This window comes from Mustela erminea, chromosome 6 (assembly GCF_009829155.1).
Source record: "Mustela erminea isolate mMusErm1 chromosome 6, mMusErm1.Pri, whole genome shotgun sequence".
Classification (NCBI taxonomy): domain Eukaryota; kingdom Metazoa; phylum Chordata; class Mammalia; order Carnivora; family Mustelidae; genus Mustela; species Mustela erminea.
In genome coordinates this window covers 119,939,369-119,965,245 of record NC_045619.1, presented here as the reverse complement: position 1 = coordinate 119,965,245, position 25,877 = coordinate 119,939,369, and the positions used below count along the sequence as shown (strand labels likewise).

Here is a 25,877-nt window from a genome sequence, read left to right as displayed (position 1 = left end):
GGTTTTTTTACCCATGTAGCCACTCTTTTAATTGGAGAATTTAAACCATTCAGAGTAGTATTTTGATAGGTAAAGACTTACTATTCTATTTTCTTAGTTGCTTTCTAACTACAGTTATATAGTTCCTTTTTTCTCTTGCTGTCTTTGTGACTTGACTTTATAGCAGTATGCTTTGATTCTTCATTGTTTATTACAGGTCTTTGCTCTGTGATTACTGTGAGGCCTTCGTCATATGTCTTATAGCCATCCATTTTAAGCGGATAACAGTTTAACTTCAATTACATCAAAAAGTTCTGCCCATTTATGTGCCCTGCCCATAATTTATTTTGATGTCCCAGTATACATCTCTTTATACTGTGTATTCATTAACATAATATTGTAGCCATAATTATTTTTAACACTTTTGCCTCTTATATGCTAGAGTTCAGTGATTTACACACCATTACAGAATGAGAATGTTCTGTTTGTTCATTGAGGTATAATTGACATGAAACAGTTTCAGCTGTACAACATAATGAGTATGTATATTGTGAAATGATCACAGTAAGTCAGGTTAACATCCATCACCATACTTAGGTTTTTTTCTTGTGGTGAGAAGTTTTAAGGTCTATTCCTTGAGCATCTTTCAAATATACAATACAGTATTACCTGCAATCACCCTGCAACACATTACATTCCTAGAAGTTATAACTTGGAAGTCTACACATTTGATGCCCTTCAACCTGTACTTCCTCTGTCCCCTACCACCAGCGCCTCCCCCCCGAAGCAATTAGTCTCTTTACCCGTGAGTCAAGTTTTGTTTTTAGATTCCACACATAACAGAAATCACAGGGCATTTGTCTGATGTATTTCACTTTGCATAATACCCTCACCTTCCATCATGTTATAGAAAATGGCAAGATTTCCTTTTTTATTGATGAGTGATATTCTATTTTGTGTAATTTTTTTTTCCATTCACCCATTGATGGACACTTAGGTGGCTTCCATATTTCAGGTATTATAAGTAATGCTGCGGTGAACATGGAGGTGCATATATCTTTTCGAGTTAGGTTTTTAATTTTTTAAGGAACTTCCATGCTATTTTCCAGAGTGGCTGCACCATTTTTTATTCCCATCAACAGTGCATAAATGTTCTTTTTTCTCTGTATCCTTGCCAACACTGGTTATTTCTTGTTTTTTGATAATAGCTATTCAACACATATAAGGTAATATTGCATTATGGCTTCAATTTGCATTTACCTGATGGCTAGTGATGTTGAGTACCTGTTCATATACCTGTTGGCCATCTGTGTATCTACTTCAGATAAATGTCTATCCAGATCCTCTACCCATATTTTAATCAGATTAATGTTAGGGGATTTTGCTCTTGAGTTGTAGGGGTTATTCATGTATTTTGCATATTGACCCTCTATCAGATGTATTATTTGCGAATATTTTCTCCCATTTGGTAGGTTACCTTTTCATTTCATTATTGTTTCCTTTACTGTGTAGCTTTTTAGTTTTATGTATTTTTGCTTTTGATGCCTTTGCTTTTGGTGTTAAATTCCAGAAGTCATAGCCAAGACATATCCTAGAGCTTACCACCTATGTTTCATAATAGGACTTTCATGTTTTCTGATACTCAGCTATTAAATGGATTAAGTTTTTATGTATGGTGTAAGACAGTGGTCCAGTTTCATTCTTTTGCATATAGCTCTCCAGATTTCCTAATGCCATTCATAGAAGAGACATACTGTCCTTTCCTTGTTGTAGATTACTTTGTTATAAATTAACTGGCCACTTGTGGGTTTACATCTCTGTTCTGTGCCATTATGTGTCTGTTTTTATGCTAATACCATACTGTTTTGATTACTGTAACTTTGTAATGTACTTTCCTATCAGGAAGCGTGATGCCTCCAGCTTTGTTCTTCTTGCTCAGGATTGCTTTGGGTATTTGGGGTCTTTGTGGTTCCATATAAATTTTAGAAATGTTCATTCTAGTTCTGTGAAATATGCCATTGGTATTTTGATAGGGATTGCATCAAATGTGTAGAGTGCTTTGGGTAGTACAGACATTATAATAGTATTAATCCTTCCAGACCATAAGCACAGAGTAGCTTTTTACTTGTATCTTCACTTTCTTTTCATTAAAGTGTTACAGCTTCCTTATTAAATTATATTCTTCTTGATATAGTAGTAAATGGAATTGTTTTCTTAATTATCAGTCTACAGAAATGCAGCAGATTTTTTTTATATTCTGCAACCTCACTGAATTTGTTAAGCCATCTTTTAGTAGAATGTTTAGGGTTTTCTATATAGAATGTCATGTTCTCTGCACGTAGTGACAGTTTGACTTCATCCTTCCCAGTTTGGATGACTTTTCTTTTTCTTGCCTAACTGTTTGGTTAGGACTTCTAATACTATGTTGAATAAAAATGGTGAGAGTGGACATCTTTGTTCCTTACCTTAGAGAAAAGGGTTTCAGCTTTTCACTATTGAGTGTTATAGTAGCTGTAGGCTTGTCAAACATGGCCTTTTATTATGTCGAGGTAGTTACCTTTATATCTGCTATGTTGAGAGTTTGAATCATGAATTGATGTTCAATTTGTTAAAAGGCTTTTTCTGTGTCTATTGAGATGATCATATGATTTATTTTAGCCTTCATGCTGTTAACGGGGTATACTGAATTGTGGATGTCAAACCTTCCTCACATCCCTGGAATAAATCCCACTTGATTGTGGTATATGATACCTTTAATGTATTGTTGAATTTTATTTGCTAATACTTTGATGAAGATTTTTGCATCTGTGTTTATCAGGAATATTGGCCTACAATTTTCCTTTATTGTGCCATTTTTGTCTAGTTTGGGTATCAGGATAATCATCGCTTCCTGAAAACATTTGGGAATATTCATGTCTTTTCTACTTTGGAAGAGTTTGAGAAGAATTGGTATGTATTCTTCTAACATATTTAGAATTCACCAGTGAAGCTAGCAGGGCCTGGACTTTTGTTTGTTGACAGACTTTTTTGATTAGTGATAGTTTCCTTATTCACAATTGGTCTGTTGTAGATTTCTAGGAATTTATCCATTTCTTCTGTCTAGTTAATAGTCTCCTCTGATCATTTGTATTATGTGGTATGAGGTGTCATGTCTTTGATTCTGATTTTATTTGAGTCATCTTTTATTTTCTTGGTACATGTAATTAAAGGTTTCTCAGTTCTCTTTAAAAAAAAAAAGAACAGCTCTTCATTTCATTGATATTTTTCTGTTTAGGCTCTATTTCATTATTTCCACTCTGATTATTGTTCCTTTATTATTTTCTTTCTAGTTCCTTGAGGTGTTTGACATAAACAGTCTTCTATTACACTTCCAGTAGAGAATTTTGAATTTGACTGTATATTCACCTTTACCAGTGAATTTTATACTTACATTTTAATGTTACTAATTTAGTGTCCTTTTATTTCAGCTTTAAAAGCCTCATTATTTCTTACAGGGTAGGTACATGGTAATAAACTACTTCAGCTTTTGTTTGTCTGGGAATATGATTACCCAGCAAAATTGTCATTCAGAAAGGAGAGAGAAAGTATTTCTTTTGAGCACTTGCTCTCTGAGCCGACAAGTTTTCTGCTGAAAAAGCTGCCTATAGCCTGATTGAGATTCCATTATATATGATGAGTCTTTTCTTCTGTTGCTGCTTTCAAAATTCTGTCTTTGATTTTTGAGAGCTTGATTACAGTAATATGTCTTGGTGAAGAAGAGCTTTCAGGACCTTTGAACTTCATGTACCTAGATGTCCCCTCTCGCTTCCCAAAGTTTTCAGTTCTGTTTTTTCCATATGGGACTCCCATGCAGAATTGTGGAGAAGAAGACTATGTCCCAAATGAAAAAAACAAGACAAAACTACAGGGGAAGAAAAAGGGCTAAACATAAGGGAGATAAGCAGTCTACCCGATAAAGAATTCAAAATAATGGTCATAAAGACACAGTGGATGAAATCTGTGAGCACTTCCTCAAAGAGATAGAAATTATAAAAAATAACCAGCCACAGAAGAAATGGTAACTAAAGTGAACAATACACCAGAGGAAGTCAAAAGAATGGGGTCAGCAGTCTAGAAAACAGTAATAAGAAGCAACAATGCTGAATAGCAAAGAGAAAATTAAAAAGTGAGGATGGGTTAGGAGACCTCAGCAACATATCAACCATAATAACATTCTCATTGTAGGGGTCCCAGAAGGAGAGAAAAAAGGTGAGGAAACCTATTTGAAGAATTAACAGCTGAAAATTTACCTAATATGGGTAATATGGGGAGGGAAATATACATCCAGGTCCATAAAACACAGAGATCCCCAAACAAGATGATCCCCTGGAAAACAAGATCCACACCAAGAAAACAGTAAAGAGAATCTTAGAAGCAGCAAGAGGAAAAGCATACAAGGGAAACCCTAAAAAATTATCAGCTAATTTTTTCAGCAGAAATTTCGCAGGCCAGAGGGAGTGGCTAATGTTCAAGTGCTGAAAGAAAGAAAGAAAAAAAAAACTTAAGAGCCAAGAATACTCAACCCAGCTAGGCTATCATTAAGAATTAAAGAGGAGATAAAGGGGTTCCTCACCACTAAAATCTTACAAGAAATGTTCAAGGGACTATTTTAAGTGGAAAAAGGCCACAACTAGAAGAAAATTATGAAAAGAATTGGATACAAAATCAATACACAAATCTGTTGTGTTTCTATACACTAATAATTAATAAGAGGGAAATGAAGGAAACCATGCCATTTACCATTCTATCAAACAGAATAAAATACCTAGTAATAAATCTAACCAAGAAGACAAAAGACCTATTCTCTAAAAATTGCAAGACAGGGGCGCCTGGGTGGCTCAGTGGGTTAAAGCCTCTGCCTTCGGCTCAGGTCATGCTCCCAGGGTCCTGGGATCGAGGCCCACATTGGGCTCTCTGCTCAAAAGGGTGCCTGCTCCCCCCTCCCGCCTACTTGTGATTTCTGTCTGTCAAATAAATAAATAAAATCTTTTAAAAAATAAAAAATAAATAAAAATTGCAAGACATTGAAAGAGATTGAAGAAAACACAAATAAATGGAAAGATATATCAGGCTCTTGAATTGGAAGAAGTAATATTGTTAAAATTATTGATATCACCCCAAGCAGTCTATAGTGTATTCAGTGAAATCCCTATCAAAATAGCAATAGTGGCTTTCATAGAACTTGAAGAAAAAACACCCTAAAGTACATATTAACCTCAAAAGCCACAGCAAGCTTGAAAAAATGAACAAACTTGGAGTTCTAGATTTTATATAATAATCCAAACAGTATGGTATGGCATACAGACAAATGGAACAGGATAGAGAGCCCAGAAATAAACCCGTGCTTATATATGGTCAATTAAACTATGACAAAGGAGGCTATACAATAAGAAAAAGACAATCTCTAAAATGGTGCTGGGAAAAGTGGACCACTTTCTTAAACCCTACACAAAAATGCAAAATGGATTAAAGACTTAAATATGAGACCTGAAACCATAACTCCTAAAAATGAACCCTCAGAAAACCTACATAGGCAGTAATTTGGATGTCAACCTTAGTGATATTTTTCTGGATCTGTCTCCTCAAAGGAAACAAACTGTTGCATCTACATCAAACTAAAAAGCTTTTGCACAGCAGAGAAAACCAGCAAAACAAAAAGGCAAACCCTGAATGAGAGAAAGTATTTGCAAATGATATATCTGATAAGGGAGTATTATCCAAAATACATAAAGAATTCATACAATTCAACACCAGAAAAGCACATCATCCAATTTTAAAATGGACAGAACACTTCTATACACATTGTCCAAAAAAGACCTACAGATGGCCAACATACAGATGAAAAGATGCTCAACATCACATTAGTGGAAATGGAAATTTAGGAAATGCAACTTGAAATCATGAGATACCACCTCACATCGGTCAGAATTATCTGGTATCAAAAATGCAAGAAATAAGTGTTGACAAGGATATGGCGGGGGGGGAAAGGGGGAGGACCCTCATGCAGTAGGAGTGGTAATATAGGCTGGTGCATTGTGGACAGCAGTAGGGAATTTCCAGAAAAAACTAAAAATACAAGTATTACATGACACAGTAATTCCATTTCTGGATATTTACCAGAAGATAAGGAAAGTATCGATTTAGAAAGACATAGACACCCCTATGTTTACTGCAGCATTATTTACAATAGTCAAGATAATGGAAGCAACCCAAGTGTCCATAGAAGAATGGATAATGTGGTATATATCCAGGAATATTACTCAGCCATAAAAAAGAATGAGATCTTGTCATTTACAAGAACATGGATCCAAAGGTATAAGGCTAAGTGAAATAAGCCAGACAAAGGAAAATACCATATGATTTTACTTAGATGTGGAATCTAAAAAACAAAGGAGTGGGCCAACACTACAACAACAACAAGGGTGACAAGAGAAACAGACTCATGGAGAACAAATTGCTGGTGGCCAAATGAGAGGATGTTGGAAGGGCATGAAATGGGTGAAGGGGATCATGAGGTATGAACTTCAAATCTAAAATTTAAGCCTATTTAAAGCTAGCCTATTTAAGCTAATTTAAATGCTATTCCCTTACGTTTATGAGATACAGTGACTCTGATTCTAATGTGCATTTATGTAACCTTGAGAATAATTTCACTTGGAGGTTGTTTCCTGTTCATCAGTCCTTAGGCATTCTCTAGAAATTCCTTTTGTTCAGTTCAGTCCTCTCTATTCCTCTTAATGGTGCCATTTTCTCCTCTGTTCCCTTACTGCTTCCCTCCTGCCACCCCCACTTACCCCAACCCGTGTCGTCCCCGCCCTCCTTCTGCTCCAGGTTTTGTAGCTTTTCTTTTTCTTTCTTTTTTTTTTTTTTTGATATAAATGTAGCATCAGGATTTTATTTAAATTTTTTTTTTATTTTTTATAAACATATATTTTTATCCCCAGGGGTACAGGTCTGTGAATCACCAGGTTTACACACTTCACGGCACTCACCAAAGCACATACCCTCCCCAATGTCCATAATCCCACCCCCTTCTCCAACCCCCCTCCCCCCAGCAACCCTCAGTTTGTTTTGTGAGATTAAGAGTCACTTATGGTTTGTCTCCCTCCCAATCCCATCTTGTTTCATTTATTCTTCTCCTACCCACGTAAGCCCCCATGTTGCATCACCACTTCCTCATATCAGGGAGATCATATGATAGCTGTCTTTCTCTGCTTGACTTATTTCGCTAAGCATGATACGCTCTAGTTCCATCCATGTTGTCGCAAATGGCAAGATTTCATTTCTTTTGATGGCTGCATAGTATTCCATTGTGTATATATACCACATCTTCTTGATCCATTCATCTGTTGATGGACATCTAGGTTCTTTCCATAGTTTGGCTATTGTGCACATTGCTGCTATAAACATTCGGGGGCACGTGCCCCTTTGGATCACTACGTTTGTATCTTTAGGGTAAATACCCAGTAGTGCAATTGCTGGGTCATAGGGCAGTCCTATTTTCAACATTTTGAGGAACCTCCATGCTGTTTTCCAGAGCGGCTACACCAGCTTGCATTCCCACCAACAGTGTAGGAGGGTTCCCCTTTCCCCGCATCCTCGCCAGCATCTGTCATTTCCTGACTTGTTGATTTTAGCCATTCTGACTGGTGTGAGGTGATATCTCATTGTGGTTTTGATTTGTATTTCCCTGATGCCGAGTGATATGGAGCACTTTTTCATGTGTCTGTTGGCCATCTGGATGTCTTCTTTGCAGAAATGTCTGTTCATGTCCTCTGCCCATTTCTTGATTGGATTATTTGTTCTTTGGGTGTTGAGTTTGCTAAGTTCTTTATAGATTCTGGACACGAGTCCTTTATCTGATATGTCGTTTGCAAATATCTTCTCCCATTCTGTCAGTTGTCTTGATTTTGTTAACTGTTTCCTTTGCTGTGCAAAAGCTTTTGATCTTGATGAAATCCCAATAGTTCATTTTTGCCCTTGCTTCCCTTGCCTTTGGCGTTGTTCCTAGGAAGATGTTGCTGCGGCTGAGGTCGAAGAGGTTGCTGCCTGTGTTCTCCTCAAGGATTTTGATGGATTCCTTTCGCACATTGAGGTCCTTCATCCATTTTGAGTCTATTTTTGTGTGTGGTGTAAGGAAATGGTCCAATTTCATTTTTCTGCATGTGGCTGTCCAATTTTCCCAGCACCATTTATTGAAGAGGCTGTCTTTTTTCCATTGGACATTCTTTCCTGCTTTGTCGAAGATTAGTTGACTGTAGAGTTGAGGGTCTATTTCTGGGCTCTCTATTCTGTTCCATTGATCTATGTGTCTGTTTTTGTGCCAGTACCATGCTGTCTTGATGATGACAGCTTTGTAATAGAGCTTGAAGTCCGGAATTGTGATGCCACCAACGTTGGCTTTCTTTTTCAATATCCCTTTGGCTATTCGAGGTCTTTTCTGGTTCCATATAAATTTTAGAATTATTTGTTCCATTTCTTTGAAAAAGATGGATGGTACTTTGATAGGAATTGCATTAAATGTGTAGATTGCTTTAGGTAGCATAGACATTTTCACAATATTTATTCTTCCAATCCAGGAGCATGGAACATTTTTCCATTTCTTTGTGTCTTCCTCAATTTCTTTCATGAGTACTTTATAGTTTTCTGAGTATAGATTCTGTGCCTCTTTGGTTAGGTTTATTCCTAGGTATCTTATGGTTTTGGGTGCAATGTAAATGGGATTGACTCCTTAATTTCTCTTTCTTCTGTCTTGCTGTTGGTGTAGAGAAATGCAACTGATTTCTGTGCATTGATTTTATATCCTGACACTTTACTGAATTCCTGTATAAGTTCTAGCAGTTTTGGAGTGGAGTCTTTTGGGTTTTCCACATATAGTATCATATCATCTGCAAAGAGTGATAATTTGACTTCTTCTTTGCCGATTTGGATGCCTTTAATTTCCTTTTGTTGTCTGATTGCTGAGGCGAGGACCTCTAGTACTATGTTGAATAGCAGTGGTGATAATGGACATCCCTGCCGTGTTCCTGAACTTAGCAGAAAGGCTTTCAGTTTTTCTCCATTGAGAATGATATTTGCAGTGGGTTTTTCATAGATGGCTTTGATGATATTGAGGTATGTGCCCTCTATCCCTACATTTTGAAGAGTTTTGATCAGGAAGGGATGCTGTACTTTGTCAAATGCTTTTTCAGCATCTATTGAGAGTATCATATGGTTCTTGTTCTTTCTTTTATTGATGTGTTGTATCACATTGACTGATTTGCAAATGTTGAACCAACCTTGCAGCCCTGGAATAAATCCCACTTGGTCGTGGTGAATAATCCTTTTAATGTACTGTTGAATCCTTTTAATGTACTGTTGAATCCTATTGTTGAGTATTTTCGCATCTGTGTTCATCAAGGATATTGGTCTATAGCTCTCTTTTTGATGGGATCCTTGTCTGGTTTTGGGATCAAGGTGATGCTGGCCTCATAAAATGAGTTTGGAAGTTTTCCTTCCATTTCTATTTTTTGGAACAGTTTCAGGAGAATAGGAATTAGTTCTTCTTTAAATGTTTGGTAGAATTCCCCCGGGAAGCCGTCTGGCCCTGGGCTTTTGTTTGTTTGGAGATTTTTAATGACTGTTTCAATCTCCTTACTGGTTATGGGTCTGTTCAGGCTTTCTACTTCTTCCTGGTTCAGTTGTGGTAGTTTATATGTTTCTAGGAATGCATCCATTTCTTCCAGATTGTCAAATTTGTTGGTGTAGAGTTGCTCATAGTATGTTCTTATAATAGTTTGTATTTCTTTGGTGTTAGTTGTGATCTCTCCTCTTTCATTCATGATTTTATTTATTTGGGTCCTTTCTCTTTTCTTTTTGATAAGTCGGGCCAGGGGTTTATCAATTTTATTAATTCTTTCAAAGAACCAGCTCCTAGTTTCGTTGATTTGTTCTATTGTTTTTTTGGTTTCTATTTCATTGATTTCTGTTCTGATCTTTATGATTTCTCTTCTCCTGCTGGGCTTAGGGTTTCTTTCTTGTTCTTTCTCCAGCTCCTTTAGGTGTAGGGTTAGGTTGTGTACCTGAGACCTTTCTTGTTTCTTGAGAAAGGTTTGTACCGTTATATATTTTCCTCTCAGGACTGCCTTTGTTGTGTCCCACAGATTTGGAACCGTTGTATTTTCATTATCATTTGTTTCCATGATTTTTTTTCAATTCTTCTTTAATTTCCCGGTTGACCCATTCATTCTTTAGAAGGATGCTGTTTAGTCTCCATGTATTTGGGTTCTTTCCAAACTTCCTTTTGTGGTTGAGTTCTAGCTTTAGAGCATTGTGGTCTGAAAATATGCAGGGAATGATCCCATTCTTTTGATACCGGTTGAGTCCTGATTTAGGACCGAGGATGTGATCTATTCTGGAGAATGTTCCATGTGCACTAGAGAAGAATGTGTATTCTGTTGCTTTGGGATGAAATGTTCTGAATATATCTGTGATGTCCATCTGGTCCAGTGTGTCGTTTAAGGCCTTTATTTCCTTGCTGATCTTTTGCTTGGATGATCTGTCCGTTTCAGTGAGGGGAGTGTTAAAGTCCCCTACTATTATTGTATTATTGTTGATGTGTTTCTTTGATTTTGTTATTAATTGGTTTATATAGTTGGCTGCTCCCACGTTGGGGGCATAGATATTTAAAATTGTTAGATCTTCTTGTTGGACAGACCCTTTGAGTATGATATAGTGTCCTTCCTCATCTCTTATTATAGTCTTTGGCTTAAAATCTAATTGATCTGATATAAGGATTGCCACTCCTGCTTTCTTCTGATGTCCATTAGCATGGTAAATTCTTTTCCACCCCCTCACTTTAAATCTGGAGGTGTCTTCGGGCTTAAAATGAGTTTCCTGGAGGCAACATACAGGTGGGTTGTGTTTTTTTATCCATTCTGATACCCTGTGTCTTTTGACAGGGGCATTTAGCCCATTAACATTCAGGGTAACTATTGAGAGATATGAATTTAGTGCCATTGTATTGCCTGTAAGGTGACTGTTACCGTATATGGTCTCTGTTCCTTTCTGATCTACCACTTGTAGGCTCTCTCTTTGCTTAGAGGACCCCTTTCAATATTTCCTGTAGAGCTGGTTTGGTATTTGCAAATTCTTTCAGTTTTTGTTTGTCCTGGACGCTTTTAATCTCTCCTTCTATTTTCAATGATAGCCTAGCTGGATATAGTATTCTGGGCTGCATGTTTTTCTCGTTCAGTGCTCTGAAAATATCATGCCAGCTCTTTCTGGCCTGCCAGGTCTTTGTGGATAAGTCAGCTGCCAATATAATATTTTTACCATTGTATGTTACAGACTTCTTTTCCCTGGCTGCTTTCAGGATTTTCTCTTTGTCACTGAGACTTGTAAATTTTACTATTAGGTGACGGGGTGTGGGCCTATTCTTATTGATTTTGAGGGGCGTTCTCTGAACCTCCTGAATTTTGATGCTCGTTCCCTTTGCCATATTGGGGAAATTCTCCCCAATAATTCTCTCCAGTATACCTTCTGCTCCCCTCTCTCTTTCTTCTTCTTCTGGAATCCCAATTATTCTAATGTTGTTTCGTCTTATGGTGTCACTTATCTCTCGAATTCTCCCCTCGTGGTCCAGTAGCTGTTTGTCCCTCTTTTGCTCAGCTTCTTTATGCTCTGTCATTTGGTCTTCTATATCACTAATTCTTTCTTCTGCCTCATTTATCCTAGCAGTGAGAGCCTCCATTTTTGATTGCACCTCATTAATAGCTTTTTTGATTTCAACTTGGTTAGATTTTAGTTCTTTTATTTCTCCAGAAAGGGCTTTTATATCTCTCGAGAGGGTTTCTCTAATATCTTCCATGCCTTTTTCGAGCCCGGCTAGAACCTTGAGAATTGTCATTCTGAACTCTAGATCTGACATATTACCAATGTCTGTATTGATTAGGTCCCTAGCCTTCGGTACTGCCTCTTGTTCTTTTTTTTGTGTTGAATTTTTCCGTCTTGTCATTTTGTCCAGATAGGAGTATATGAAGGGGCAAGTAAAATACTAAAAGGGTGGCAACAACCCCAGGAAAAAATGCTTTAACCAAATTAGAAGAGATCCAAAATCGTGATGGGGGAGAAAGGGGATAAAAAGAGGTTCAAAATGGAAGAAAGAAAAAAATAAAGAAAAAAGAAAAAAAAAAAAAAGAAAAGAAAAGAATTTAAAAAAAAAAGAAAACACCTAAGAAAAATGTAAAAAAGAAAAAATATATATATTAGATAAACTAGTAAAAAATCGTTAAAAAAGAAAAAGGTAACAGTTAAAAAAAAAATTACCCAAAGGCGAGAAGAAAAAAACAAAAAATGAAAAAGAGAAAAATTAAATTAACTGCAAGACTAAAAAAAAATCACAGGGAAAAAGCCATGAGTTCCGTGCTTGGCTTTCTCCTCCTCTGGAATTCTGCTGCTGTCCTTGGTATTGAAACCGCACTCCTTGGTAGGTGAACTTGGTCTCGGCTGGATTTCTTGTTGATCTTCTGGGGGAGGGGCCTGTTGTAGTGATTCTCAAGTGTCTTTGCCCCAGGCGGAATTGCACCGCCCTTACCTGGGGCCGGGGTGAGTAATCCGCTTGGGTTTGCTTTCAGGAGCTTTTGTTCCCTGAGCGCTTTCCGTAAAGTTCCGGAGGTCGGGAATACAAATGGCGGCCTCCTGGTCTCCAGCCCGGAGGAGCCGAGAGCCCAGGGCCCCACTCCTCAGTGCAGCCTCAGAGAACAGCGCCCAGTTACTCTTGCCTGCCTGTCCTCCGGCCGCGCTCCGAGCTCACCGAGCCTGCGACCGGTTCAAGGTAACACCGAGCTGTGAGCTTACTGTCGGCTCTGTCTCTGTAGCCGGCTTTCCTGTTCCAATACCCACAAGCTCTGCGACACTCAGACACCCCCGATCCTTCTGTGACCCTGTGGGACCTGAGGCCACGCTGACTCCGCGTGGGCTTCGCCCCGGTTTAGCCTCTGGAGCGATGTCCCTCAGCGGAACAGACTTTTAAAAGTCCTGATTTTGTACGCGGTTGCTCCGCCACTTGCCGGGAGCCGGCCCCTCCCCCTGGGGTCTATCTTCCCGTCGCTTTGGATTCACCTCTCCGCCCGTCCTACCTTTCAGAAAGTGGTTGTTTTTCTGTTTCCAGAATTGCTGTTCTTCTTCTCTTCGATCTGCCGATGGATTTTCAGGTGTTTGCAATCTTTAGATAAGCTATCTAGCTGATCTCCGGCCAGCTGAAGTAGTCTCAGCCTGCTACTTCTCCGCCATCTTGACTCCTCCCTGGTTTTGTAGCTTTTCTATCACATAATACAGGGGAGGGGGTTTTGAGGCCAACCCGTAAATTAACTACTCCTTTCTTTCTGATTTTTCAAGTGCTTACACAGTGTTTTTGGTTGAACTATGGTGCCAGAACCTTGTTGAAACTTGAAGTTCAGGCTAGCTTGAACGGTCAGACATGACACTGCTTGTTGGGCAGCCATGTGTCAGGCAGCCCTTCCTCCTCAGGCGCTCCCATCTACTGGGGAGCCAGACGAGCAAACCAGTAGTAATACGAAGGCAAAGAGGCCAAGGAACGCTGAAACATGACAAGGTCTTAACTTCATGATGGTGTCCTAAAATCATGATGAGATGTCACCTCACATCAGTCAGAATTATCTGGTATCAAAAATGCAAGAAATAAGTGTTGACAAAGATATGGAAAAAATAGGGGGTTACCCTCTTCGTTCCCTTGCCTGGGAACAAAGAAAGGTTGCATACTTTTTTCTACTGGTTATATTACATTGCAGCTATGTGTTATTAAATTTTTAATAATAAGGTTAGGTAAAGTATAATACATCGTTTAGTGAAAGAAAAATTATTATTTGACTAAAACTGGCATTAATTTACTTTTAGATCTCAGTTTTATTTTGTATTCCCAAAAAAACTTGACTCTCTCACACCTACAGCGGTTTTAAAACGTTACAGTCCTAAGTGCGGCCGTGTCCCCGCTCCCCCCCCCCCCCGCCCTCCATCTTCTCACAAGTTGTCTCCTGCTTTCTCTGCTAATTCTGGGCTTTGCTTTCCTCCTGCAGCACAGTTTGACTGGTGACCAGACTTGCCAGGCTTTCCCTTTTCTTCCCTTGTCTTTCAGAACAGAAATCAGGATTTGGTGCAAATGGTGAAGCTTCTCGGGAAACGACTCCCTTAACTGTCACTTGCGCTCTCCTTCACCAGTGCTTCTTTACACGGAGTTATTCCTCCTCTCAGCCACTTGACACTTTTTACAGTCTGTTAAGTTAAAGCTTCTTTTTCTTCTAAAGACACAGCTTTTTCCCTTTTCAAGTGTTTTAAGCACAACTTAACCATACCAGAACACTTACATGTTACCTGCTTAAGATCACAGCTGGTCCACTCTTGTCCTCTCGCCGCCTCCGGTTACCCATGCGTTCAAGGTCTAGAGCGCTGCTGTGGTCCGGTGTGACGGTCAGCAAATGCTCCTTGCCGGTATTTCCTCTGTTGTTGGTACCAAGGGCTTATCATTGCAGCATCTACTTCCATCATCTCTCAGGGAATTGGTGCCTAAATACTAGATGTCCTAAGCGTCATCTGCTTTCAGACTTAAGCATTTCTTTTTCTAAAGATTTTGCCTGATACTTTATTTGGTATGAATTCAAGAATAAAGTAATATCAAAATAAAGGTTTTAAAAAGGTAAGCAATTGTCCAAATCACCTCTTCTAATCGGGGGTATAGTAAAAGTCTTCAGTGTATTATGAAAATTACACTACAGTCTAGCTTTAAAATACCGTTTGCCCTAAATGTAGAATCACTGGGCTGGTAGTTACTGTTGTTCTCAAGAATGTGTGTGATTAAGATACTCACAGGTATCTTAAAAATATGCTGGACTATGTATGCTTGAGGTTAATCGTGTTTGAGTGAAGAAGGTTGTTTGTTGTCCCAGTTTTTGTTTGCCTACTTTATAGGGCCAGTTAGCTCGTGGTTTAGTCTCTATTATGTTAAGAAGTGGTAAGACTGCCCACCATTCAGGGTTCCTGAGGAACATTGTAATACAGACTGTTTATCAGGTGGATATACACATAGCCCCCAAAATAAGGAAACCTATGGAGAGAATTGTCCCTTTCAACTAGGGGCCAAGTAAAGCCTGTTTTACATTTTGAATGCTAAGGTTTTAGCTGTGACTTAGCTAAACAAATGAGTTTTCTACCTTTTAAACTGATCAAATTTAAGCTTACAAAGCTTGAGTATTTTCACACTTACCTTCAAACAAGTTCTTTACTCTCTATACCTCAGATTACTGGTAACTTGAAATCTGGGAATTAAACCTTCCCTTCTAAAAATTATACATTTTTACTTATCCTAAATAAAGGGGGCCCCGGGTGACTCAGTTAAGTGTCTACCTTCGGCTCAGGGCATAATCTTGGGGTCCTGGGATCAAGTTCTGCACTGGGCTCCCTGCTCGGCAGGGAGCCTGCTTTTTCCTCTGCTGCTCTCCCTGCTTGTGTGTGCTCTCTCTGTCAAATAAATAAATAAAATCTTCTTTAAAAATAGATACAGTTATAGGTATCTATATCTATATATCCTAAATGATTCTTTGTTTTTTAGTCAAGGCCAATTTTTCTTCAAATGGCTAAGCATCTGCTTAAGAGGTTTCAGACTATAAAATCTTAACTTCTTTCTTCCCTTTCTGAAAGAGTATATGCCACATCCCGAAAGAACCACTGCACTGTATTCTGGAGTAAGATAGAAGTGGGCCTTTTGTACATCTTGTTCTACATGACAAGACTTTGTTTTTTAAATATCTAATTCCCAAAAAGGATATTGTGTGGAAAAGTTGATTTAAAGCTGAAATAGTCCCCAGGAATGAGTAAATGGGTAGAGAAACTCAGACACTGCACATTTAAGGGAATGAACTTGCTTGTTAAAACTGTGATTTCAAGTGCCCCTACACGCCTTTGTGTGTCATGTGCTATTGCATCATCCGAGTTTGGGCCCTTTCCCAATGCTATTTCCTCAGCAAGCCCAAGAAAAGGAATATTTTCCATAAACTCATCTTCATCAACAGTTTGTTTCTGTCCTGAATTCTCAACTTTTGAATTTTTCCCTTTAAGTCTATGGCTTTTACTTAAATGAAGTCTGTTATAGGGATAGCTCTTGGTCTTAGAGCAGCATATCATTAACATTCTTTCAAAAAGAATGACATTATAACTGACATTGTAACTAAAGAAATTTGGTGGTAAAGACTTATTTTAATTGGCTTTCTTAAAGGGAATTTAAAGGTTCACATTGTTATTCAAAGACATACCTAATTACTAAATAATTACGATAACTTTAAATAGAAAAATACTTTTATCTTTGACATTTATAACCTTCTTTAAGGAGTAATTTCACTTTTAAGTTTCCTGAGAATTCTCAGGTACAAGTCATGTGGGATTTTTTTATTAGAAAAATAAATCATTGTCTCTGTGCCCAGAAAAGTCAAAGAAGAGAGTATCTAATAATAGGCACAGTTGCCTCTCACATGATTTTTCTCCTAGCATTTCTTAAAGCAAACTCTTACTGAAGATGCTAATGCTATTTTTCTCCCCCAGATAATGGATTCATACCTGATTCACTTCTAGAAGATGTGATGAAAGCATTGGACCTTGTTTCCGATCCTGAATAGTAAGCGAAACAGGAAGTATTATTTAATGCACTCAGAAAGAGTCTATCACATTTAAAACATGACACAGTTTTGCCTTTTTTAAAAATCTAAACCTGAGTATAGGAAGCTTAGTTCTTTATATAAAGCAAAGATGTAAGGAGAAAGCAGTATTTATAGCAGATTCAACGTACTTAAAATGACCTTTTCCCCACACTTTTCCTATTGTTTTTTCTCACTATAAAACCTTCTCCATTTTTAAAAATTCTGTGCATATCTGAAAGTAATGACAGATATCTATGATGTCCATATTGCTAGTCATCTCACTTAAAGGACCGGCAAGCTTCGGACTTGGTCTTAAAGACATTTGATCGAAGACATTGCACATTGTATATCATTAAATTGACTGATCTAAAACCTTTTTGTAAGCAACCCCAGTATGTTACAGAATATAGTTTTCAGTATTGCTAAATGTCCTCTTTTTATACTTTGTAAATTGATACATCTCTAACTTTTCATAAATGTGTGCTTTTTGATATCGATGAGAATCTCTTAAGGGGATATATCTGTTGCTCAAATATGAAAATACAGAGATCACTATGATCTATACTAACTTTTCCTTCGGTAGTTTTTAATTTTCAGTCTCAAAGTTATCTGACAATGAACAAATTAGAGCTTACAAAACAAAGGAAAAGATTCAGCAAAAGCACCATCAAACATTTAAGAACACACAGTTTTTAGAACTTGATATTTAAAACTGTTTTTAAATAGCTTGCTACATTTTGTTTGAGAGTATGAAACACATTTTCAAATGGCTCACATCTGAATTAATTTATCTATTACTAGAGCTCTGATATTATTCATTCTTAATAGACATAATCATTTCTAACTTAAAGAGGAGGAACTCAATTCAGAAAAATGAACTTGTCCAATAAATGGTATAATTGTAATTATGTATTTTGTAAAATCGCAAATCGTTATTTCTTCTAAATGGATTTCCAAATAGAAACCATCTTGTTTATATCACTGTAGTTTGCAAAAGAGAATTGAACTCAAGCAGTTTTGATTGTTGACAGTTCTTAAGAGGGAAAGGAGAAAAAAAATGTTGTGTTTTTTTTTCCCCAAATTCTTACGTATGTGGCTGTCGTCTGTTTAATTTTCCTTTATTCATCAGGATACATAACATACCTTCAATTATAAAGTTAGTGCACTTGAGTTAGATTGTTTTTCCTAGAGGTAGCTGACAAATTGGACTGTATTTTGGCCTACTCACATTTATAATATGTGATGGCCTATAAACAAATAGCACCGCATTAAGATTAATGAATTAAAATACATTAAATATGACCTTGCCTTCATTTGTTTCATGCCCTAATCTAACCTAACATGCCCAGTCTTACTCAGACCCGCTCTACCGTCATATCCTTTGCATTATGTAACAAGGTATATTTAACCTGTCATTTAAGATCTGGGAGAGAGGGGCGCCTGGTGTGGCTCAGTTGGTTAAAGCCTCTCTGCCTTTGGCTCATAATCCCAGGGTTCTGGGATCGAGCCCCACATTGGGCTCTCTGCTCAGCAGGGAGCCTAATTCCACCTCTCTCTATCTGCCTGCCTCTCTGCCTACTTGTGATCTCTGCCTGTCAAATAAATAAAATCTTAAAAAAAAAAAAAAAAGATCTGGGAGTAGAACATAGAAAATGAAAATTTTCTGCAAAGACCATTTTCATTTTTACAACTCTGCCTTCCCAGTTCCATGTAACCCCTTTCACCAGCCTTGGCTCCACCTACATGGCAAGCAAAGCGTGTTCCCGGTAGGCTGTTCCTGGAACAACGCAGTCTGCGCAGTCCGCGCCTCTTGCGGTCACTCGCTGTGCTTCAGCATTCTGTGCCTCTTCACCCTATACCCTTCAGTTACATTGTCGCAATTTTAGCTTCCTTTGCATTTGGTTCTTGAAAGTAAGCCTTTTGGGAGATGTTTTTGATTATCTGATGTGCCTTTGACATGGTTTCTTTTTCTCTTTGAGCTTAAACATTTTTTTTTTTTTTTAAGTTCAGTGGCTCATATGATTGTTAAATTCAGACATACCTATGAAGCAAAGAGAATTGCCTTTGGGAGGTTATAAGCCTGCGTTTACAACCCAAGCTTTTGAAATTTCTTTACCTAATAAGGGGCAATGTTTCAAAGTCATCATCATCATTTAAATTCTAAATAGTAACAGAGTACTCTGGTTTAAAAATAACCAAGTTTTGGCAAATTAGATGTCATTCCTGTGTATTTGTCACTAACGGTCTAAAAAGAACAGCTCTTAAGATTTTTGGCAGTGAGATGTGTTATAGTACTACTAATTTAATCTCTATGAAAGAAGGAAAATAAGCTTTTTCTCCTTTGGTATCCACTGTTTTTCTTTTTTTTTTCCCTCCCCGTAGTATCAGTCTCATGAAGAATAAACTAGATCCGGAAGGATTAGGAATCATCTTATTGGGTCCATTCCTTCAAGAATTTTTTCCCGATCAGGTAACATAATTGAAGACATACTATATGTTTTGTTCTCCTGGGATGAGCATTTCATGATTGTTTCAGCATTTCTTTTCTACTCATGTAAAATGGTATAACATGCAGCTAGAAGACGAAGAAAGTGCTGTTACGATGTAAATACTTTCCCATACAGAGAGGATAAAGGGGAATGTAGTGTTCCAGTACAGTAATGCAGAATTTCTGGGGAGGAAGTGGAAGAGCGCGCACGCACCGGCACATACAGCTAGGGTACTGGATTTTAAAGGAGCTGTAACAATGAGAAGTGCGCGCAGTAAGAAGAGAAAGACCCTCTCTACCCTCCTGCACCCTGTTTTCCTGCTCTCAGGTCATTCTTACTCATAAATGGTACTTACCTTTTCGGAACTTTTAAAATACATTTAAATAAATAGAGAAGGTAAAGGAGTCTGTGTGCAGGAGAAACACCTAAGTTGCAGGAGAATTTTAGTTGAGTGAAAGTAGAACCTTGGAGTGGAGCTGTACTGTTTCATGTTAGGACATGTCTTCCACTGGGCTTCGACAGGCGCTAGTCTCCATACTCCTGAGTCACCACTACATCGTTGACAAAGCCAGTTCTGTAGCCCATGCCTGTCTTTTCTTCGTGTTTCCTAGCTCCGTGAAGGATGTTACTGCTAAACCAGATGCCAAATTTAGGCCAGGCATAGTGGGATCATTTCATCAGATACTATAATGGTTTAAGTTAAAGATCTGTGTTTCAGTAGAAATGCCAGTTTCTATTTCACCTCTCTTATAAAGGAGATGTACTGCCAAGCTTGAAGTCATGGAGGGAAAAGGTCAAGATAGAGTTGTTAATTTTATGTTTTAGGTTTAAATTATCTTTAACAGAGTAGACATTACTGACATTCAGTCTTGGTAATTAAAAGAGAACCCCTATTTTCTAAATCTAGATCTGTTATGGTTAATGTGAGTAAAGAAAGTGAGGTGAAATTCAAAGTAAGTATATAACAGAATAGCTAGATATCTTTAAATTTTGGTAAATACTTTACGAAAAACTTTTTTTTCTGACATTATTAAAATGACTATTGGATTGTGATATCCTCTCTCACTTAGATATCTTAATAAATGTTTAGTAAATTATAGCATTAACTTTATAACATTAAATTTAAAATTATTGCACTAAATTTGGGGGCAGATTTTGAAAAGTGCTTGGGAAGTATAAACCAAGTGGGATAGTTACCAGCTCTTGAAAATCTGCATCTCAGATGTGATTCATTACATGATAGTACTTATAAATATTCTAAGAACTTACTACTTCAAGAAATTAAATTTTTACTTGTATTATTCCTTGAGATAATTAAAGAGAATTTTAGTCCCCTGGTCTTTCAAAATGTAATCTCCAAAAGCTTGTTAGAAATGCAATTTCTCAGGTCCCTCCTCCAGGGGATTCTCATGGTGCCAGACTTGCTGCTTCAGAGAAAGACTGGGTACATTCCCGCCCGCTCACCTGCTTCTGAACTTTCTGGGGCGCATCCCTTCTGACCATGGCCCACACCACTGAGACCTCTTTATACTGCTTTGTACCTGACCAATTTTGTGAAAGTCCGTAAACCTTTAATCAAGTAAAGTTGCAAAATGGGTCAGAAGGGCAGCCAGGAAAATATTTATCTAACTTCAGTGATCTCTACAAACCTTTAAAGTAGGTGTGAGGGAAGAGCAACTTCTTTGCCTAAAGGAGAGGCAGAGTGGAGAGGGAGGGAGGTTGGGGGGCTGCGGAGGAATCCAGAAGCATTTCAAGGCAATTTATTTACAATAAGAATAGCAGAAGCAACTTCCATTTTTTTAAAGCTCATAACTATGGCCCAGGTACTGTGTCCCTTATAAATTAGGTACTATTTCCCCTCCATTTTGGCAATAAGGAAATTGAGGATTAGAAAATGTAAAACAATCGCTTGAGGTCACACAGCTAGACAGGGGCTAATGGAGCAGCCCTGGGATAGGTACTGCGCCACTGCGTTACAATTACCTTCTGTTGATATTTTGCATTTTCTGCCAGTTGTTCATGAGTGGAACTAAATATAAATTGTGTATCTATTCCAGTGAAATATTTACTTTCTAAGTTAAAGTACATTAACTCTGAAAATAAACAGCCAAATTATCTAAGTAATTAATTCCATCGACTCATGTATGCAATTAAGAAAATGATCACATTTTTTATTTTTCTATTTTTTGGAAAGTATTTTGAGTAAGATACAAGAGTTATAAGCTTAGATTTATTAGATCTTTTTTTTTTTTTTAAGATTTTATTTATTTGAGGAGAGAGAGCATGTAGGGGGAAGGGACAGAGGGAGAAGCAGACTCCCCGCCGAGCAGCAAGCCCGATGCAAGGCTCCTCCTCAGGACCCCGGGACCAGGACCTGAGCCGAAAGCAGATACTTAACTGACTGAGCCATCCAAGCATCCCGATTTATTAGATCTCTTTTCTCAATTTTCAAGAATTCAAAATAGCCAACAGAGTCTTTTCATGGGAAAATGACTATTACGTTTGTCTACAACAGAAAAGTCAGACAACTGAGTAGTTGGAGAAATGGCATAAAAGCTAGACTGGTTCTGTATTTTAGGATTCTTGGTTGCAAATCACAGCCTGAGTTGACACAAGTGGGAAGGAAAGGTAAGAACTGTGAGGAACCGCTTACAGGCAGTCAGGAACTGAAGCAGGGAGGACTGGGGCGGGCTGTCCCTCTCCCGTGGATTCTCTAGAAAATCGAGCCACTGTTGCCAGCTGCTCTCTTCTCTGAGTTACAAAATGGAACAAATTCTAATGCGGATGAGGACCAGCTTTTGTCCCATGCATATCCTTATATCAGTCAGTTAAGGCAAAGGACACGAGGCCCTAGGCCCTGAGGGAGATCACTGGAGCCAGGTACCTTAGGTGGGGCCAGACCATTGATGGCCTTGAATAAGAGGTTAAGAGAATTGGACTTGATCTTTAGCGAAGGTTAAGGCAGTAAGGCTAACATGATCAGATTTCCTGTAAGTTTAGTAAAATGGGAATTTATAGGATTTCACTTCTTTATTGGTTATTATTAAAGGCTCTGAGTGTAATTCGCATCTTCATTTCCCACCAGGCTCTTTTCACTGTTTAGAAGTTGACAATATTTAGATGGGAGAGGGTGGGTGGAAACCCCTTTCCTTTGTAAGCCAGTGGAAAACACTGGTACATAGATGTCTGCAAGCTGACGAAGAGTGACATTACTGCTCTTACGTATTTATTGAGAGGAACAAATTATTTACAACCAGAAAAAGGTAAGATTTTAGGAAATATTTTTGTTTTTTAGAACCTTGTCCTTTAAAAAAAAAAAAATAAACCGGAAGAGCTTATAATAAATATCAGTACTTCCCCATTTTACAGCATCTTCCCCAGAAGCCACTAGTTAAGTTTTTATGTTTTTTAGTAGATAAGGTCTTAAGTTTCTTGTTTCAGCAAATGATTCCCCCATCAAAGTATATGGATTTAAGAAACTTGAATTTTCCTTTTAACTACATTTTCCTTTCGAAGTATAAAAGTAAACTTTAAAGTTTTAATAGTATTTTATTTATAATAGGGCTCCAGTGGTCCAGAGTCTTTTACTGTCTATCACTACAATGGATTGAAGCAGTCAAATTATAATGAGAAGGTATGAGCATTCAGAGTAATTTGTCTTCGCCTTAATTTGGTAAATATGAGTCTGTAACAAGGTTTGATTCCCATAAAATTGTCCAAGAGTCTTTTACTCTCTTTACTGCTACAGCATATTTCAGAACTGGTTGTATTTTGATTTGATCAGTATATGTTAGTCATTGAGATCTTCATTAGTGTTTTGGAACAATAGTTTCACTGTGACAAAACAGCTACATTTACATACATTTTGTTACTCTCGGCTGTATCGATATTACTAGATCAGATTTTGCCCATAAAATAGGTCCTGTTTTATCTGATAATTATAATAACTTGAGTTAAATGCTTTGTGGACCATTTTTCAGAAAAGGTTGTACTGTGGAGAGTTGAAAAATGTGAGTTGTAGTCTCATTGTATTAAATTGATTTCATCATAGAGAGTAATATATTAATGCAAATAAAAATTGCAAATGTGTTTTTATGGAAACTCCCAGTTAAAACTAATAAAGTTATTTCTTTAGGCTGCTCAGATAGATTAGAGCTTTTATATTGGAAGAACATAATTAGAACAATCATGTGTACCAAACACTGAATATATAAAAATACATATACTTTGGAAGAAGACAGTCTGTATCTATTCCTTTTAAATTATACATTTGGAATTTCCCTTCCTACAAAAAGAGATTAATGACTGACTCGTTTAATATACACAGTAAGCTCTTTTAATGAGTTAGGATATTAGTATATTATTTCACAGACAGTCCTAAAAGTTTTTTGCAATTAAATCAGAATAAAACTTGTTTCTAGTATCCATCTGCCCATGTATATTTTATATGATCATCACCACTGTATATAAACTACCTGGCTAGTTTTACCTACCAGACTTTTTCTACTGTTTGATTTTTGTTTCTGCCCTGACAGCCGCCTTAATTTTTTTCCCATGGTTTTTCATGTAATACGGAATACACTCATGAATAGCATTTTATAATTACAAAAGCAGATTTCATTGACAAACATCCAGTTTGCTCCTATCTGTGGAAATTTTAACCCCTTCAAATTTTAAAAGGTGAACTCCTCCTCTGAATATATAGCTCTTTTTCTATTATAGCTTCTAATCTCATGAGACAGCATGACCATTCCAGTGCCTCCATATTAAAGCAGTAAGAACTATATGTTATATAAATAAACATTTCTTCCAACCGATATATGTTATTTAAAGGATGGTATTTTTTCTTTATCAGAAACAACCTGCATGTATTTTAGGATTCACATGTTTTTGAAGTCATGATCTTAATATCTAAAAATGAACTGCCAAGCTATGAGTTAAAATGTGTATCACCAGCTTGTTTCCAAATACATTTTTACATTAACTAGTAAGCAAATATTCTTGCTCATAATATCTATCAAAATAAAATTAAAGTTCCATATGAAATAATATGCAAGGCCTGAATAAATATAAAATATATATATATATATATATATATGGAAGGCCTTATTTGCTAGCCCATGCAAAGTTTTCTGTCCTTCTGAAGACTGACCTCTGTGGCTTTCTTTGTTCAACAGGTAATGTATGTTGAAGGGACCGCAGTTGTTATGGGTTTTGAAGATCCTATGCTACAAACAGATGACACTCCCATTAAACGCTGTCTCCAAACCAAATGGCCATACATTGAATTACTGTGGACCACAGATCGCTCTCCTTCACTAAACTAATTTGCCTATTTATAAGGAAGATTGTAATAGCAGATGTTGAAAGAGGGATGCAAGACTGGCAGTTGGCTACATGAAGCTATACACTGGTATCATTGATTAACTGTAAATAACAACTAAAAACACATTTTCAGTGTTTAAGATATGTTTAAATTATTTGTTTTAAAGCTTTATGTTAAAGGTTACCCTATTTTAAGTCTTTGTGTGAAATTTACTAGCAAAACTAAGCTTTAATCAGAGTTCATCACTTTTACAGTCAGATAATTGGTCATTTATTGAATTATAAACATCCTAATACTATACAGCATTTGTATATTGAGTATCAAAGTTACTATTTATAAACTACTTTGGGTTTTTATTTCATTCAGACATATTTTATGGTTTCAATGATTCTGGCTTGCAGTCTATCAGCCTCCACATTGAAATGCACAAGAGTTAAATCTTTGTTGTTTCTTCTCTAAAATCTGGTTTCCATTAGGAATACTGATAAATTATCAACCTGGATTCTTTGCCAATTGGCTTAGCTCTGGCATGTTTATAAAAAGTAGAAACTATAAGGGAACATTACCATTTATTCACTGATATATAGAGGATGTATTTCAAAAAAATGATAGGTAAGAGAATCTGTTTGATAGTCTTAACACTGTTAACTCACTGTATTGCCAAATACACTTTTCCAAATTTGTCCCAGCAGCCCTGTAAGCCAGCTTTCTTGTATATTTATGTGATAAATGCATGAGAACATCTGTTATTACATTAGTATATTGCATTATTTATTATGATCCTGGTGAATGGCTAAATAAACACTTTTTTTTTCTTTAACTGTAGCTTGGCATTTTTTACATTAGTGACTCAAAAGAAGCTAATACTTAACGGTGTTTCTGCCCACCAATCCTTAGACTATATCATAGAACAAATGCCTAATGGACTTCTACAACCTTGAAAAGGAGACCAAACAGTACACTGACAAAAGAATTCTGTAACTTACTTGTCAGCCAGGAGCACTAGAAGCTCAGGAGGCAAAGTTACAGAAAGGCCCACCCTGTTTATTTTAGAGAGAGATTTTACTTTATTTCAGTAAGTTTGTTGCCCAGCAGTTTGAAAGGTGAATAGCTAGAATTACTTTCTTTCCTTCACTTGAGAAGCATTTGTCAAGTGTACTCTTAGGAATTTAAGAACTGAATTTCATGGACACCTGTGTGGCTCAGTTGGTTAAGCGTCTGCCTTCAACTCAGGTCATGTTCTCATGCTCCTGGAATCGAGCCCCACATTGGGCTCTTGCTCAGCGGAGCCTGCTTCATCTCCCTCACTTCTACTCTCTCAAATAAATAAAATCTTAAAAAAAAAAAAAAAAAAAAAAA

The 25,877-nt window shown here is 37.3% G+C and overlaps 1 protein-coding gene across 5 annotated transcripts in view; it reads left to right on the top strand.

Annotated features, from left to right (window-relative positions):
• MINDY3 (MINDY lysine 48 deubiquitinase 3) overlaps positions 1 to 25,877 on the top strand; it is a 90,891-nt gene extending 65,014 nt beyond the window's left edge. For 4 of the 5 annotated variants that reach the window (XM_032349501.1, XM_032349499.1, XM_032349504.1 and 1 more), the window contains 4 exons: positions 16,609 to 16,681; positions 19,086 to 19,173; positions 22,755 to 22,826; positions 24,370 to 25,877. In XM_032349501.1, coding sequence (XP_032205392.1) covers positions 16,609 to 16,681; positions 19,086 to 19,173; positions 22,755 to 22,826; positions 24,370 to 24,519 — 383 coding nt within the window. In that variant the 3' untranslated portion in view covers positions 24,520 to 25,877. The remainder of the gene's footprint in view (positions 1 to 16,608; positions 16,682 to 19,085; positions 19,174 to 22,754; positions 22,827 to 24,369) is intronic. The other variant, XM_032349500.1, reaches the window with a different exon arrangement.